At 42.0% G+C, this 18,041-nt stretch overlaps 1 protein-coding gene across 1 annotated transcript; it reads left to right on the top strand.

The window, feature by feature from the left end:
• Positions 1–297: 297 nt before the first annotated feature.
• On the top strand, positions 298–17,746 carry LOC102201092 (FERM domain-containing protein 7; the record flags this gene model as incomplete). The annotated part of the gene is made up of 12 exons (XM_013914860.1): positions 298–426; positions 11,318–11,422; positions 11,501–11,543; positions 11,672–11,750; positions 11,835–11,932; positions 13,397–13,511; positions 13,876–14,023; positions 14,420–14,515; positions 15,284–15,447; positions 15,964–16,032; positions 16,260–16,335; positions 16,646–17,746. Coding segments are annotated over exons 1-12 (2,223 nt in total), but the record flags the coding sequence as incomplete, so codon positions are not given.
• Between the last annotated feature and the right edge of the window lie 295 nt (positions 17,747–18,041).

The raw sequence follows: 18,041 nt of genomic DNA on the forward strand, positions 1-18,041 counted from the left end.
TGCAGTGAGTTTAATCCAGTGATTTCTCAGTGAACGAGAAGCTGGATGAGGTCTGGCTGTCTGGAGACAACGTCAGCGTGCCATTGCGCATCCGGAGAGCGCGCGCTCCAGCGGTAGGAGCGAAGGGGAGGATGAACACGATCGTGGAGGTTTTGGTGTTGATGGTAATGGCGGGGAGCGCGTGAAGCCGTTTCTCGTGGGATTAACTCTCGTGGACATGGATTTAATGGACGATCGTAGTTGTTTTAGTTGTTACTTCTCCTGAGAGACGCAGACAAACAGAAAGGAGCGGGAGAGATGGGGGACCGACAGCGGCGGACCGGGAGACTCGAGAACCTCACTACCAAGTCCCGGGTCTCCAAGGAGACCAAGCTCCGGTTGCGCGTGGTCTTCCTGGATGACAGCGAGCGCACGTTCGAAGTGGAGGTAAGCCCTTCACAGGGGGCAGTGAAAACATTCATATTTACTTTTCTGAGTGGATCCACATACAGCACGTGTCTCTCTTCAAAACAATATTAAAAATGATCAAATGTGTCGAATATGCGTTTTAAATCTGTCTGGATATTATTTTTTCCCCGTTTTGATAAAGCTTTCTGTCACTTTGTTTGCAACTTTCTTCCCCTCCTTCCTGAAAAAAGAAAGAAATCAAAGAGGGGGAATCCACCACGGGCTCTGTTCAGACTGGATTCTTCTCCAACATTTACGCTTTAATATAATATTGAGGATTATTATCTGGGAGTACCTGGTCGTGCACTTCTCTGGTCTGACAGGGTTTAATCTGCTGTTTAATATAAGTTAAACCTGCTTTATAGACACTATTTTAGGTTTTTATAGCGTGCTTTCTGCAGCAGAGAGTGTGTACTTGTACTAAAGTATTTATTTAGTTAGACTGCAAAACAGAAACTGACCATTTAAGCATAAATGTGCTTCACATTTACGCTTACGAGTGTTCCTTATTCTTAGGCACCAACATCCGACACAAACCCCGTGTCTCTGATTATCTCTGTTGAACAATCAAAAACAGAAGAAGAGCGCTGCAAGTTATATTTAAATAAATAGCAGATCTGTGGTCAGTATACTGTAGCTATACTACCATATTCCCATGTACTTATTTTTTCAGGTGGGTTTCAATCAGTGGCAAAACTGCAATCAAAGATACAAAAGCACAAGATTGCTGCACTCAATAATCAATAAATTTATCTATTACAGATAACCACAGACTGTATAAAAAGATGGAAAGAGTTTCAGGTCTGTCAATCTGGTCTTTCGGTGATGACGTATGAACCCTGCTTCCGGGTCCAAACTACTCTGAGTTTATTAAGGCTGTTGTGTTTTTAACATGTTTTAATGTTTTAACATCTTGTTCTATTTAATCTGAACAAGCACCTTTAAAAAGTCAGTGATAACTGTGAGACTCTCTCTGTGATTATTGCCACTATTCTTTTTAGAGCTCGGTTTTTAAAACCTTACGATGTAACTACAGCCCAGCCCATGCAGCAGTATATGAATGTCTAACCTCGTATTGTGGATGGATTATCTCAGTTGTTCTCCTGACTGAAGTTTGGTCCGTTTACATGCAATTACATTTGCCCCCGGCAGCTTTCACAGCTTTTGTGACATAAAAGAAATGATGGATTATATGATATGGAGAACACACAGGAGATAAATGTGTGTTATGTCCTTTCCTGCTTGCACTTACATAACACCGTTTTACCTTAGTGGCTCACAAAGAGAACTACAATGTGAGTTGCTTGCCTACTAACATTAGCAACTTGAGTTTTAGTGTCATATCCAAGTGCAGTTTAGCACAAGTGAGGAGAACAATCAAAACCTCTCCCACCTGAGTTACTGCCACTCTTGACTCTCTCTCTGTGTTAGTTTGTCCAGTAAAATAGGGAAAAAGATGAAATAGGGAAACAAACTCTCAAGCTTTCTGACAACACTGGTACAGCTGTAACAGTTGATTGTTTGTCTTGCAGGTGCTGTTTAGCGGCAGAAAAGTGTTTGTGAAGGCAGGTTTGTGTAGATTTATGCATTGCTAGGACTGCTCTCCCCCCTAAAAACTGAAATTAATGCATTAACGAGGCTCAAACCCCAGTTTCTTCATTAGAAATGGTGTGTTTGAACCACCTCCTGTCTAAACTTTCATTCTTTAAAAATGGAAAAGCTCCAAAATGTCTTTTCAGAAACTCTTACGTGGGCTGTTTCACATGGTAGGCACAAATGAGAGAAATTGTCTTTAAATATTAGTATTAGTCATCACAGTGACTAATACTGCCATTACTAATACAGTTTAATTTTCACTCAGCATTAAATATACTGATGCAGTCTTCAGTAACATAATGACAGGCAGAAGTCAGTTAAAAAATACCCTGTAACCTGATTTTTTTTAAAAAAAGTTTCATTACAGTTGTAGGTGCTTCAGGATTGCTGAACAGCATCCTACAGGAGTGCTTCCAAATCCGCTGTTTAGCGTCAGATTCTCCCAGTGTCCCTCCGTGATCGTCTCAGCAACAGCGTGATACGTAGTCAATGTCACCAGCAGCCCTCAATGGAAGAGTGGATTAGGAAGTGACTGCAATGATTTGGCCACATCTGCCGCATCACCTTTTGATGCAGCAGCACCCCGCCCACTGGAGAATCAAGCGTGGCTCGCCTAAGAAGACTTGGATCAAGCAAATTGAAGACGATTTTAAACAATGACGCCTAACCCTTGAGCAAGCAAATGTGAAGGCAAGAGACCACAAGGCCTGGGAATGCATCATTGACCAAAATGGAAACCCTACGGCACCCACAGCGATGTATTGGCTTCGTGGACAACCACCAGCTAGGGACAAAAGAAGAAGAAGAAAGATAGCCTGTACTGTTTGCATTCATACTTGTGCATTGATGTTCCTGATCTGCCATCAGGACTGCCTGAGCTGTTCATGTTGGACTTGGAGCTGATAAATGTTGAATGACAGCTGATTTTACTGTCACAGCAAACAGAAGACTTCAGAATCACCCCTGGCCAATAAGCGTGTTATTAGAGCTACGGAAACCAGAAAAATGGCACATGTCAACATTGTCAGAGAACTAGCTATTGGATTAGCGATGTTGGCAAGCTACTTTAAAGTTACCATGATATAGATTTCAATATCAAATCTATGCTGTGGGTGTGCTGGAAGTTGATAGGTACCTACCTAGAAATGTTACTATATGTCAAATCGGCACACTTTGATAGGTCTTTTAAGTGCTCCTGTTTACTCCTATGCATTTCTGGTTATTCTTGAACTCATTTTTCTCTTTTATTAGAAGAGAGAAACTTCACTGCCAGCATGTGTTTTCGCAGTGAAATAGCCGTACAGCAGAGAAACGCCATCCTGAGGGATAAAAGCAGGCCACAGCATCAGGCTCTTACATATGCAGATGCATATACATATATGCAATGCAGTATCATCACTGTGCTAGCATGTTTCCAATGTTAGCATGTCAACAATTCCAGTTAGAGATACATATAGCCATTTGGGGTTGCATCAGGAAGTGGATCTTTCATGAAACGCTGCCTGATCTATCTGACATTATCAAGTGATACCAAGCAGAAATATCACAGTTGTTAACATCTGCATTGCTAAAAGTTATTGGAAAAAGTTTTGTGGTTGTATGTACAGTGTGTCTCTGAACACCTCCTAAAACCTGAATGTTGTTACCAGCTTCATAAGTCATGTGGCTGTAAGCACATCCACCACAAAGTAATGACAGAGAATTAAACTTAGATGGAAAATTCAATTTAATTTTATTTAACCTCCTAGGACCTGTCGTCCACATATGTGGACATCACATTTTGGGTTATTTAGACCAAAATACTCAATTTTGCTCTACAAGGGCCTGATATCCACTTACGAGGACATTATACTGCTATTGTTCTATCAAAATATGAAATGAATATCCTCATATGTGGCTCTTATTTTTCTTAAAAAAAAATAAGGTAAAAAATGAAATTAAATCTGGTAATTCTTTGTTTTTACATTCATCAGGCCCCAATCAGCCCAAATATCAAAGAGAAATTAAAAATGCGTGTCGTGGAAGAGTTCGGGTCTTAGGAGGTTAAAATCACAACAACAGTCACTTCTTGGTGACTTAATTAAGTCTGTCAAAAGAAAGATTTTTTTTTTTTTTTTAATGGGCCAAACAGCTGCAGATGTTTACCAGCTGTGTGAGGTGTAAACACTCTGCTGTCTATGAACAGCCATGTGCTGCTCTACTATCCAGGTCAGAAAAAGCAGACCAACGGGCCTCTTTTTCAACATGGTAACGTCGCCTGCAAGGCAGTATTGCAATCTAAAAAGAATCTGTGTGTGAGTGTGTGTGAGTGTGTGTGCATGGCTTGCAGTATTGTGCTAGCAAAGGAGCTCCATTTTTCCATGCCCATGCTTTCTTCCCTGTCAGTTTCCCAGCGGCCTCCGGGACATTAGCAGAGTCTGTACAAGAGGAAAGAGAGCTGAAGGAAAAGGCATGGATGGACAGAATAGGGAAAAAATAAAATGTGATAAATTTAGTAAACACCCTGATCAGGCATAACATCACAACCACCTGCCTAATATTGTGTCGGTCCCCCTCTGTACTGCTGTGGGGTCTTTACCTTATGACATAAAGAACCTAGAGGTGACTGTAGTTGGGAATTAGTGTGATATGAATAAAATTTAATTTAGCTTAATTTTGCTGCCAAAACATCCCTGACTCACTGAGGCATGGACTTCACTAGACCCTTGAAGGCATGCTGTGCTATCTGGCATCAAGATGTTAGCAACAGATCCTTTAAGTCCTGTAAGCTGTGAGGTAGGGCCTCCGTGGAACGGACTTGTTTGTCTAGCACATCCCACAGATGCTTGCTTAAGATATGGGCAACTTCAAGGCCAAGTCAACACCTCAGACTCATTGTTGTGGTCCTCAAACCATTCCTGAACCATTTCTGTGCAGTCCCAAAAGATTGATTCTGTTCATCTGGACGTAGCATTTTCAGTGGGAGAAACGTTTCGTCACTCATTCAAGTGACTTCTTCAGTCTTAGCTAACTGCAGGTTTCCCCAATCTTATAAACAGTACATTTGCATAATGACTGAAACCAGCCCACTGAAGGAACAATGGGCTGGGAGGTCAGTTCCTTGATCATTAATATGCAAATTCTCTTGAGCATTGATCAACACCACTGATCAAGGCTCATTGATCAAAGATCACTGATGAATTGCGATGAGTACCATTCACAGAGAGTTGGGGAATGGCTGCAATCATAGCATTGTAAGATGGTGAAAGATGTACCCTTAGGCCCCCTCCTCGATTCAGTGATGGTCTTTCCCTTTTCAAGTAAATGGCCTCATTGACTCCGCGCTCATACCAGCGTTCCTCCCTGTCCAGGATGTGTACATCCTCATCCTTGAAAAAGTGTCCACTGGCCTATAGGTGTAAATAGACTGCAGAGTCCTGGCCTGACGAGGTAGCTCTTCTGTGTTGTGCCATCCGCTTCGCCAGAGGTTGTTTGGTTTCCCCGATGTATAAATCCTGGCAATCCTCCTGGCACTTAACAGCGTACACTATGTTACTCTGTTTGTGTTGGGGGACCCGATCCTTGGGCCGGACCAGTTTTTGGCGCAGCGTGTTTTGGGGTTTGAAAGCCACAGAGACCCGGTGTTTAGAAAAAAATGTGTCTCGACTACGCCGATACTCCTGACACATATGGGATCACTGCAGGTTTTCGCTTGGGCAGCGGTTGTCTTTCTCTCCTGGATCAGCTGGAGCTTTCTTTAGGTGCCTTTCCAGCTTTGACAAAAGTCTAGCTGGGATAACCACATTTACTCAGGGCCTTCTTGATGTGATGCTCTTCTGCTTCTGTGGCCGTTGTGTCAGTGGGGATGGTGTTCGCTCTGTGTTGTAGCGTCCTGATGGCACCCAGTTTATGCTCCAGTGGATGATGAGAGTCAAACCTTAGATACTGATCCGTATGTGTAGGTTTACGGTACACGTCAGCTTTTAGATGTCCCCCATTACTGATGGAAATCTCACAGTCTAAGAAGGCTAACCTGCCACTTTTCATATCCTCCCTGGTGAATTTGATGTGTTGGTCCACCGAATTAATGTGATCCGTGAATTGTGGTCCATCCTCAGATTTGATTTTCACCCAGGTGTCATCCACATATCTGAACCAATGGCTTGGTGGTGTTCCAGGGTAGGATAACAAAGCCCTCTTTTCCACTTCTTCCATGTACAAATTGGCCACGATGGGTGAAACTGGGGAGCCCATGGCACACCCATGTTTCTGCCTGTAGAACTGACCCTTGTGAAGTAGGTTGAATGAAGACACAGTTCCAAAAGCAAACACACTTGGTTGATGCTGAGAGTGGTCCTGTTGCTGAGGTTGGGTCATCCGGTAATCGCTTACGAACTACCTCCAATGCTTCCGTGACTGGGATGCAAGTGAAGAGAGATGTAATGTTGTACGAGACCATGGTTTCATCTGCCTCCATAATGACATCTCTCACTTTCTCAACAAAATCCAGGGTGTTCTGGATGTGGTGTTCAGAGCTGCCTACCAGCGGGTTGAGGATCAAAGCCAGAAACTTGGAGATGTTATAGGTTGCTGGAATTTATTCTGTTTCAACAGGAAGAACTGAATATGTTACTCATCATAGCTTAATGGTACAGAAATACACAATAGTGTTTGTCTGCTACAGTCTGCTTAACAATTATGGCAGCACCTTGTGGATGTTTAGCAAAGCTTGTGGTAGCTAATCCGTAAAATGTTAGACATGTTCTGTCATGCTGAATTTTTCCCCGATGTGCATGGTTCAGTCACTCAGGTCATGTTTTCTTAACCTTCAGATTAGTTTATCAAAGCTGTGACACCAAGACTGAGGTGAGTCCGCTGATTAAAACAGAGAACTGTGACGCGTCACTGGACCATGACAGCAATTTCTATGTTTGGTTTATGAACAACTTGTGAATAAAGCTTACACGCTTGAGTTTCCTCTGGAGTCTCTGGTTTCAGTCCAAAGCTTTTAAGGTTAACTGGTTTGGGTCAATGACTGAGTTTTAATTTGTATTATTTTTGCTACATCTGGCAACTTTGTGCCCTCTGGTGCATGAAATACTGATCCCTGGTGGATTTTCTGTGAACTGCATGTGTCCAATTCACAAAAGTAAAATAAATAAAATGATGTGAAAGAATAATAAGAAATAGAAATAAACAGCAATAATGCAAGAACTATATATCAGGGTAGAATTAAGTCCAAATATAAAGTACAATTAGATGTACATAGTCATACTAAGGTAGGACATACAGATTGTACAGGTGTTATTATATAAAACTGTATTATAATGTGTACATCACAGTTCAGTAATCAGGCAGTGCTTCAGTAGCCTGATGGCCTGTACAACCGCACATGTTGAAAAATAATACTTAACCAATATGTTGAAATTTAAACTTGTCCGTACGTGATGAGCTGGACATGTTCAGTGTTACTGCTACCTCGCAATGTGTCATGACACCTATGACAAAGGTAACTCTGTGCCTGTCTTTGAGATTTGACAAAACTGCATTTGTTCCTCTGGAACCAGCTGGAACGAGCTAACACTCCACTGCTGTATGCAATGAAGGCCCTTCACTAGTCAAACAAACACGTGTAAGCTTGTGCAGATATCATTAATGAAACTGTTTTGCTGTTTTCTGCTTTGAATTCACATCCAAAGTTCCACATCGCTCACTTTTTCCTCTGTTCTGCTCTGCTGGAAACTAACTGCTCTGCTGATCTGTGGGCGGCTGTTTGCTTCCAGTAATTATCAGTTAGGCCTCTTCTTCTCTCTATAATCAGTTACAGCTGCCATGTCCTTCGTCATCCTCCCTCTCCCCTAATAACCTTTCTCCTTCCCTCATGACAAGTTAATGAGGGACGTCCAGTGACCCCCCCAACAGGGCACTAAACACCAGCTATAAGACAGTGAAGGCTAAAAAAAAAGCAAAAACGTGTCACTGCAGTAAGTGAACACCGCACAAACACCAGAGACAGGTTCAGGGCTCCATGTGGGCACACACTACTACTTTGATTTAATCCTGAATTAAATTTAAGACACAGGGTCTTCAAAATAGATAAACAATAAGGCAGTAGTTTTACATGTTTGTAGTGTCCTTTGTATTTTTGTCTAATGTGGTTAAAGTGACCCATTCTTCTGATCTGACTCCACATTTCTATTCTTGGACTCTACTAGAAAAGCTTTGCATGATCCAGAGTTCAAAATAATCATGACGATGTGGGAGATGCACCTGACTTTACATTTTCCAGTGTGGCTTGATGCCCCAACCTCACTTTAACTGGACTTTCTTCTGATTGGCTGCCCCTTAAATACAAAATACTTAAATAACAAGTGATTAAAATAGTAAGATATCTGGTTATATAAGATTGTGACAAGATTGAATAAATATCAGTTTTTAGAAAATAACAAAAGGGGGGGAGGGGAATAGAGGAAATATAACTGTTAGTTTAAAGGACAGAAATGGAGGTAAAAACAGGACATATCAAAAATAATCACCCAGTTTCAAAGTGATTTAATTTCTGGCTGGAGTCACAAACTTCATATGGATGTAGGGGGTCACACCAATTAGGTTGGTGTGCAAACAAAAGTAGTAGCAGAAACTCTTAAACATTGTAATTTAACAACAAACATCAAAGGAAAGATGCACAGCTTATATACACTGCGTTCCAAATTATTATGCAAATTGTGTTTAAGTGTCATAAAGAGTAAATAAGTTGTTTTTCAATTAAACTCATGGATGGAATTGTGTCTCAGGGCTCTTTGTATCACTGAAATCAATCTCGGACACCTATGATCATTAGTTTGCCAGGTGAGCCCAACTAAAGGAAAAACTACTAAAGAAGGATGTTCCACATTATGAAGCAGACCACCATTTTCAAGCAATATAGGAAGGAAAAATGATCACTCTGCTGCTGAAAAGAGTGAAATAGTTGAATGGCTTGGACACGTAATGAAAACCTTAGATATTTCACGAAAATTTAAGCATGATCGCCATAATGTTAAGAGATTTGTGGCTGAGTCAGAGCACACATGGGTTCATGCAGATAAAGGCACAATGAGGAAGGTTTCTGCCAGACAAATACATCAGATTAAGAGAGCAGCTGCTAAAAGGCCATTACAAAGCAGCAAACACATATTTGAAGCTGCTGGTGCCTCTGGAGCCCTGTGAACATCAAGGTGTAGGATCCTCCAGAGACTTGCAGTTGTGCATGAACGTTCTATTTGGCCACCCCTAACCAATGCTCACAAGCAGAAACGGCTGCAGTGGGCCCAGAACTACACGAAGACTAATTTTCAAACAGTCTTGATCACTGATGAATGCAGTGCAAGCCTGGATGGTCCAGATGGATGCAGTGGTGGATGGCTGGTGGACGGCTGGTGGATGGCCACCATGTCCCAACAGGGCTGCGTCGTCAGCAAGGAGGTGGTGGAGTCATGTTTTGAGACAGAATCACGGGGAGAGAGCTGATCGGCCTCTTTAGGGTCCTTGAAGGTGTGAAAATGACCTCTGCAAAGTATGTGGAGTTTCTGACTGACCACCTTCTTCCATGGTAGAAAGAGAAGAACTGTGCCTTCTGCAACATAACCATCTTCATGCAAGACAATGCACCATCTCATGCAACAAGGAACACCTCTGCATCATTGGCTGCTATCGGCGTAAAAGGAGAGGAACTCATGTTGTGGTCCCCATTCTGACTTCAATCCTACTGAGAACCTTTGGAGCATCCTCAAGCAAAAAGCTATAGGGGTGGGAGGCAGTTCACATCCAAACAGCAGCTCAGGGAGGCTATTCTGACATCCTGCAAAGACATTCAAGTGGAAACTTTCCAAAAACTTACAAGTTCCATGGATGCAAGAATTGTAAAACTGCTATCAAATAAGTGGTCCTATGTTAATATGTAACTTGATCTGTTAAGATGTTTTTGATTGAAATAGCTTTTGATTTCAGTGAAATTGATCTACTAATGCTGCAAATTCAACAAATGACTATTTTGAATTCTCTACAACCTATAAAATCTTTTGAAGCTCTGTGTGCGTAATAATTTGGAACAGTGCATTTTAAGTTTTTTAGTTTTGAAGAACATACTGTTTTCATTGGGAGTTTTGTTCAGTAACATTTGAATTATATTCTGTTGGTCGATGACTCGAAAATGATGCCGACTGTCATTTGAATCGACTATTTTGGAAAAACAGAGAAAAATGTAATTTGCATAATAATTTGGAATGCAGTGTATATATCTGTTATCTGTTATAATCTGTTCATTATTTCCCTTCAAATGGAGCCACGTTTGTAAGGGAAATACATTTGTGAGTTGAGCAGCAGAGGTGAGTATGCGGGTTTTGTCCATGAAAAACAAGCCAGACCTTCTCTGCCAAGGCCAAACAATTTATTCTTGAGTCTTGTTTGGTTTAATTTAATGGATTGGATAATTGAAGTCTGAAGAAACAAGACATAGCAACAGTTTACAGTCTATTCATTGAACAGATGGACCTCAGTACCATGTGGAAGAACCATACACAGCCTGGTACCTCCTCCTCATGCTGGTCACCAGCTCGTTCACACACTGCTGTGGGATGGCATCCCATTCATCAAGCAGCATTTGTCACAAATCAGCCTGTATAGTTGTGCTTTTGGCATTGGCAGAGAAGACCCCTTAGGTTTATATATCTATACATATCTGCCAGCAAACTGAATTTCCAGTCACCCAGAAAGTCACTGGAATCCAGAGTCAGGGACATTAGTTGAAATACACCATTTTTACAGATTTGTAACCATTACGGCAAAAGAAATGTGTGAGACTTCATTTGAAAGGCAACACCTTCTAATATTTGAAAATGTGCCTAATTAACGAACTAGTGAAAAAACAAACAAACCTAATCTTAACCTTTCGCCTGACGTGTTCACCATTAGGAGGTTAAGTAAGACGAGCAATGAAGGTCTCAGTTTCCATGGATACGGTTCAAAATTTTCTGCCGTTGTCCTCTGTCATGCCTCAACTTTTTCTATCTGTTGTCTTTTAATCATTTAATGTCCCCTATGCATATCTTCCACAGATTAATTAAATATGAAAGAAAAAAAATGGCCATGATTATGCAAACTCTCATTAAGCAAAGTATTAGTGGATAAAGTAACTGAGCTGTAGCACATTTTTCTGGGCTCCCAGGAGCACTCCCGGACTTTAGTTTTAAGAACGTCTCAATTAAAAAGTCCTATTATCCTTCTCACTTTAATTCTCTCCCACTCTTTCTTCCAGCAAAAGGTTTTAGGTGGCGACTTCTACAACAAAGTGTGCGGTCATCTGAAACTGCTGGAGAAGGAGTACTTTGGCCTGGAGTTCAGACACCACAGTGGCAATTATGTAAGAAATGCTGGATCACACAGATACGCACAGATCAGTGCGGGAGGTTTTTAATGTCTTAACAAGTTTCTGTTGCAGGTTTGGTTGGAGCTGCTGAAACCTTTGGTCAAACAGATCAAATGTAAGTCATATCTGTCCTAAGATTAGTGCTCTGACTTCATATTTCCTCCAAATATTTCCAGATCTCAGCGTCTCCGTTGGCACCATTGTCCTAACGTCTATAATCTCTTTTCTTTTCCCCTCTGTCAGACACCAATGATTTATTCTTCAGGTTTATAGTCAAGTTTTTTCCACCAGATCCTGGACAACTCAAAAGAGGCCTCACCAGGTAAAGTCTGAGCATAGATGAGCTATATGTGATATTTGTTAAATGCCACAGTAGGTGTACTCATACTGTTTTGTGTGTGCACAGGTATCTTTTTGCCTTACAGATCAAGCAGGACTTGTCTAATGGCAGTCTGACCTGTAATGACAACAGTGCCGCCCTGCTGGTCTCTCACATACTGCAGTGTAAGCATCAAAGTGCATCACACCTGCTGTAATTTAAAAAAAATTTTTTTTTTTGCGGAAGATTCAGAAAAGTATGGAGCCCCGCAAGGGACATGGCAGAAAAAAAATTACGATGAAGTTTTGCGAGATCTCGCAAAACAAACTCGGGATCTCGCAAAACTTTTGCGAGATCTCGCAAAACTTTTAAGATATTTCGAGTTGTGAATGTAGCTATGTAAACGTCAAATATCTGCTCGGTTTACAAGACATCACATATTTGCAAAAGTGCTCCGACGTTTTTGGAGATCTGACACCCACCATCTCGAAGCTAATGGGAGGTCGAGACCTACTACAGCCGGGAGGAACACCGCTCTCCTGGCACATCGTGCCTCGACCTCCCGGTCGGCTGCGAGCTGGCGACCACCAAAGAATGCGGCTAAAACTTTTGTGAGATCCTGAGTTTGTTTTGCGAGATCTCGCAAAAGTCCGTGTTAATTTTTTTTTCTCCCATGTCCCTTGCGGGGCTCCGTAGAAAAGTACTGGAAACGTTCCTCAGACATTTTGGTCCATATTGACATGATAGCATTACACAGACGCAGGTGCTCATCCCAGAGGTGCTCAGATTCAGATGTGGTGATTGTGCAGCGCGTTTGAGTACAGTGAACTCATTGTCGTGTTCAAAAAAACAGTTTGAGATGATCTGAGCTTTGTGACATGGTGTGTTATCCTGCTGGAAGCAGCCATCAGAGGATAGGCATAGGCAATGGCATTCAAACAATGTTCAACTGTTTAAATGTGTATTTTAAGAAAGTATCCTCTTACAATTACACCGGCAGTTTCTTGGCCTTCACTGACAACAGTGGCACCTGGTTTGGTCTTCTGCGGCTATAGCCCATCTGCTTCAAGGTTCAGCATGTTGTGCATTCAGAGATGCTCTTCTGCATACCTTCATATCATGTTATTTGATTTACTGCTGCCTTCCTATCAGCTCAAAGCAGTCTGGCCCTTCTCCTGTAATCTCTGGAATCAACAAAGTATTTTCACCTACAGAGCTGCTGCTCAAGGGATATTTTATCTTTATTGGGACATTTTCTGTAAAGCCTAGTGATGGTTGTGAGGGAAATTCCCAGTAGATTAACAGTCTCTGAAATGCTCAGATGAGCCCATGTGGTACCAACAACTGTGCCACACTAAAATTTGAACTTTGGTAGGAAATCTTACCTATGTTTACATGGCTACATGCATTTTTCTGCATGTGTACCTAATAAAGGGTCCAGGGAGTACATAGTCATTATATACATTATGTTTTTGAAAATGTGTTTCATATACTGCATTTACTTAGTCAAAGATTTCCCTCTAGAGCAACGACCCACTCCGATTCTCTCCTTCCCAAATGGCCCAAAAATGGTGACTATACTGCAATTAAATATTTAAAACGCAGAGAAACTAAATATGTGTTTGCATGCATTTGCATTTGTGCTACAGCAGAGATAGGGGACTATGATGAGGAGCTGGACTGCCAGCATTTGGAGATGAAGCACTATGTTCCCAACCAGGAATATCTGGACCACAAAATCATCAAGTTTCACAAGAAACACAGGTATGAAGTGAAGCAGAAGACACTGGTGCTCTGTAGTATGCGGACAGTTTTGTCAAACTAGTGTTAATTTTGATCAGAGAGAAAGGGCAAAGTATTAACTGGACGTAGGACTGCGCCTCTTTCCCCCATCCCACCCATAGATTCTTTTAAAAGACGATAGATTTGAAAATATGATGGTTTACAACCAAAATGCCACTTTTGAAACATGCGTTTGACGTGTTGTTTGAGTCTAACTAGGAGAAATTTTGTTGGAAAAGCAGAAGTGACTGCTGGGTCAAATTGGCAGCAAAACAACAGCAATGCATCCAACTCTCCATAAATCAGAGGCTGGATTGTAATTGTGATTCTTTGTTTCTGTCCATAGAGGACTCTCTCCAGCAAACTCCGACATCCAGCTGCTGGAGGTGGCGAGGAAGCTGGACATGTATGGAATCAGGCCTTACCCTGCCTATGATGGGGAGGGAATGAGGATCAATCTGGCTGTCACACACTCTGGAGTGCTAGTCTTTCAGGTGTGTCCACTTCCACATAAAAGGACAAATCTTTTTATTTTTTTCCATCAGAAAAATTTCCTCTTCTTCTAAGCTAGGAGTTGCTGTTTTAGCATAAAAAACTTGGTTTGTGAAGTTACAACACAATAAATTTAATGGATCTAATAAACTAACAATCATTCATTGTATGCGAGATAAAACAAGATATGCGAGATGTGTAGAGATAAAACCTGAGGACGTCGGTGATCCTTTTTAGTTTTTACAGTACCAATAAAAATTTACAATTTCCATGTGCATTTCTCAAAAATCAACTAACAGGTTTAGGAGAGGAACACTGTTTGAGGCTAAATATGTGTGCAGATGCTACACTACACATTACATATAATCTCTCATTATTTTTTTCTTGTGTTTTTCCAGGGAAACACAAAAATCAACACATTCAGCTGGGCAAAGATCCGCAAGCTAAGCTTCAAACGCAAGCATTTCCTCATCAAACTACATGATAAAGTTGGGGTGAGAAACTGGTCCAGTTTGGGCCACACGGTTTTGCTTTTTGTCCTATGAAGATTTATCTTTGAGGGGTGTACCCTGCCTCCCACCCTAAGACAGCTGGGATTGGCTCCAGCTCCCCCGCAACCCTGAAAAAGGAAAAGGGGAAGCGGATGGATGGGGGGGTTTTTTTGGCCGTTATTCAATAGTTGAGCTGTTAAGAGTAGAAAAGAAAGGGTGATGGTGGTGTGGGGGAGACATGTAGAAATGAGCCATGGGCCAGACTCGATCCTGGACATCTGCATTTCAGCCATATGGCATGTGGTCACCTGCTCTACCAGTTAGCTAAACTGGCACACCTACCATTAGTATTTAGTATGGAATAATGAGTGAGTTTATGTCTCACTCCCCTGTGAGTGAACAGGGGACTCTTGTGATGGATGCATGAAAAATGGGCAGGTCCAAATATTTAAGAGATCTTTGGAAGGAACAAAACATTCTGGCCAAAAGAGTAAGGCTTTTGTGGAGATCTCCTGGCCAGTAGTTCTAAGTACTTGTGAACAGCATGCAAACAGGCAATGTAAAGATCAAATCCGATCCATAGCAGCTACCAAGTTACTAATGTAAAGGTTCTACAGCTAGAGCACTGGTGCCAGTTCCCACAGAGCACCCTATGGGGGCTTTTAAGTTCTCCGGTAGAAGACTTTTTGGGACTTGAAGTGCAGACAGCATGCTATACAGAGGCGGTTGTAAATATTTGACTCATCATAGTCTTATTTCATGTCCATCCAGCCCTCGTGTAAGGATACACTAGAGTTGGCCATGGCCAGCCGTGATGTGTGTAAATCATTCTGGAAGATGTGTGTGGAGTACCATGCTTTCTTCAGGCTGGCTGAGGAACCAAAGGCCATACACAAAACTCTGCTGTCATGTAAAGGCTCCAGCTTCAGATACAGGTAAAATGCAGACAAGTGCACATAATGCTATAATCTGAAGGTGCATTCAGGCTTTTGTATAATACATATATATATATATATTAATCATCTTTTGCCCAAAATCAAAGTCATTTACTTCCAGTGTCTACTATGCATGAATTGTTCTCCAACCATTTAGTGGTACATCATCTGGATTTAAGCTTGTACACAAATATTTTGACTCACAAAACTTTTTACTTACCTACTCTTGTAGTGTTTGAATAAACCATCCTGAGCTTTCCAGCTTATCCAAAGGACAGATCATGTCGTGGTGATCAGTCTGTCCACAACTCACAAGAATCCCTACTGATAGTATTGGTTAGAATTGAACCAAACTGTGCTCAAAGTCATTTGCTGATTTATAAGCAAAAACCTGAGAAATATGATGGACTGTGAGCGTTTTTTTATTACCCTTTTCTTCTGATGAATATTCAGACTCTTTGTTTTCAGTCAGGTGTGGTAGTGTGTCCATCTGATGTTAGTAATGTTGTTTGGCAGTGGTCGGACCCAGAAGCAGCTGCTGGAGTGTCTGGGATCAGGGGAGAAGAAGCCTTCACACTTTGAAAAGTGAGAGAGAGATTTTATTGATGCTTCAATTTCCTTTTCATAAGCAAGAAACTTGCTTATGCATGTACTTCAAAAGCAAGGAGCTTTAAGTACTTGAAACGGCAACATATTTTATTAAGCCATCTTATGTAAAGGTCAAAGGATCTGGAACAGAGGAATATTTTGTGATCAATTTTTATAGTCTGTGTATAACATCCGTTATTTTATTCCTTTCTCTGTCTGTCCAGGATGTACAGTCAGACAGACTGTGACCCCAGACAATGTCGATCTTCTCCTGATCTCCTCACAGATGTCTCCAAACAGGTAATAAATATGACTGTTCAGTCTTTAAAACTATTACTTGACACACAAAGCATATTCATGTCTGACAAAATTAAAACAGCTACTGTTCTATTATCTGTTTTTAATGATTTTGTTTAATTAACTTGAAGAGCTATGGGTTTTTCAAAATGTCATTACATGTTCTTGGGCCGTTTTTTCTTCTTTTTTACAGTTCTCTGATATTATCTAATACATACATACTCTGATATCATATGAGCGAATTAATTAATGGTAGCATAATCAAAATATTAGTAATAAAAACAACTCAAGTGTTCGTGCCTTTTCTTCTCAGGTGTACGAACATTCCCACCCATTCCCACGGTCAAGTCGTGCTCTGGCAATACACAGCCAGGATCAGCTGGACCCGCATCATCGAGACAATGATATTGAAATCAACGAAAGAGTGGCTAAACGCAGCCATTCATGTGTTGAGGTCAGCCAGAGGCCTCGCCTCCTCTCCCAAGTCACTCCTCTTTCTCCATCTGTCAACCAGACAATGCCGCCTTCACCCTCACTGAAGACGAGATCTGCTTCGATATCTGTAGTAGAGGACGCAAGGGGGGTACGAATCGGGACACAGCGCCAAGCCCAGCGGTTAGCTGGTGTCTATGGAAACCGATCTAGACGTCGACCCAACCCCCAGCCACATCCAGATGCAGGACAGCAGCTGGTCCTTCTCTACCCTAACAGCCCTGCCTACCAGTATCATCCTGTCCTCCCATCGTTCCCATTAGCTGGCTCCTCACCACTCAACCGACATCCCTACTTGTCGGAATTTGTTACCGTTTCCTCACTGGAACGAATTCCACATACAAGACGGCGGGATTATGTGACAATGGATGGCATAACACGGCCATCTTTTTACCCAATGTGTCACGATTCGCCATGTAGTTCACCAATCAGGAGAAACCTCCGCTCCAGTGGTTCAGGTGGGCTGGGATTGGCCAGAATGTACCAACCAGGAAGCAATGGTGCAAGACTCAGGGGCGTTGGACATACAGAGGCGGGTCATTACAGCGATGACTCCAACTTCCTTCCTGGACTGCCTCGCCGTGTAGCCAGCCAACCTGATGTCAAATTAAACCTCTCAAGGAGCTCAAACACTGCCTTTAACCCTGCTTCTGAGTTTCGCCCTCTTGGTTACTACCCCCACCTGACGCGCCCCTCCAGACCCACCTACCTCCCACTAAACTCTTCCCCTCTGCCTGAACGCCCCAGTTCACTATGTATGATTGGCAGCACTGCGGGAAGCTACAGCGACTCAGACCCGGAGGTTTTCTATCCATACTACTGCCCTGCCCCTCAGGTAGGCAAGATGGTACGGTCCGCTGGACTAGCCAGGATGAGGTTTTCATCGGGGAGTCTCCAACTTGATGAGGAGGAAGAGGGGGAGGAGGAAGAGAGGGAGCATGCAACAGCAAAAGAAACTGCAAAGAAGGAGCCAGAGGGTGAAGAGGAGAAGAAAGAAAAGAGTGAAGGAGGAACGGATACGAAAGGAGCGGCAAAGGTTACTGAAGTGACGCTGTAGAAAAGATTAAAACATTAAAGCGATTGATGATCACAGTCAAAACTGGAAGGATAATTTAAAATAGCACATCCTCTGCAGACTGTAGATAACACGATAAATGTATTAGATAAGAAGTGTGTCGTTTTGAGGTGCACTGGCAGATGAAATGTATTTTTTTGCC

This window comes from Pundamilia nyererei, unplaced genomic scaffold (assembly GCF_000239375.1).
Source record: "Pundamilia nyererei isolate P.nyererei 1_Seehausen unplaced genomic scaffold, PunNye1.0 scaffold00231, whole genome shotgun sequence".
NCBI classification, from domain to species: Eukaryota; Metazoa; Chordata; class Actinopteri; order Cichliformes; family Cichlidae; genus Pundamilia; species Pundamilia nyererei.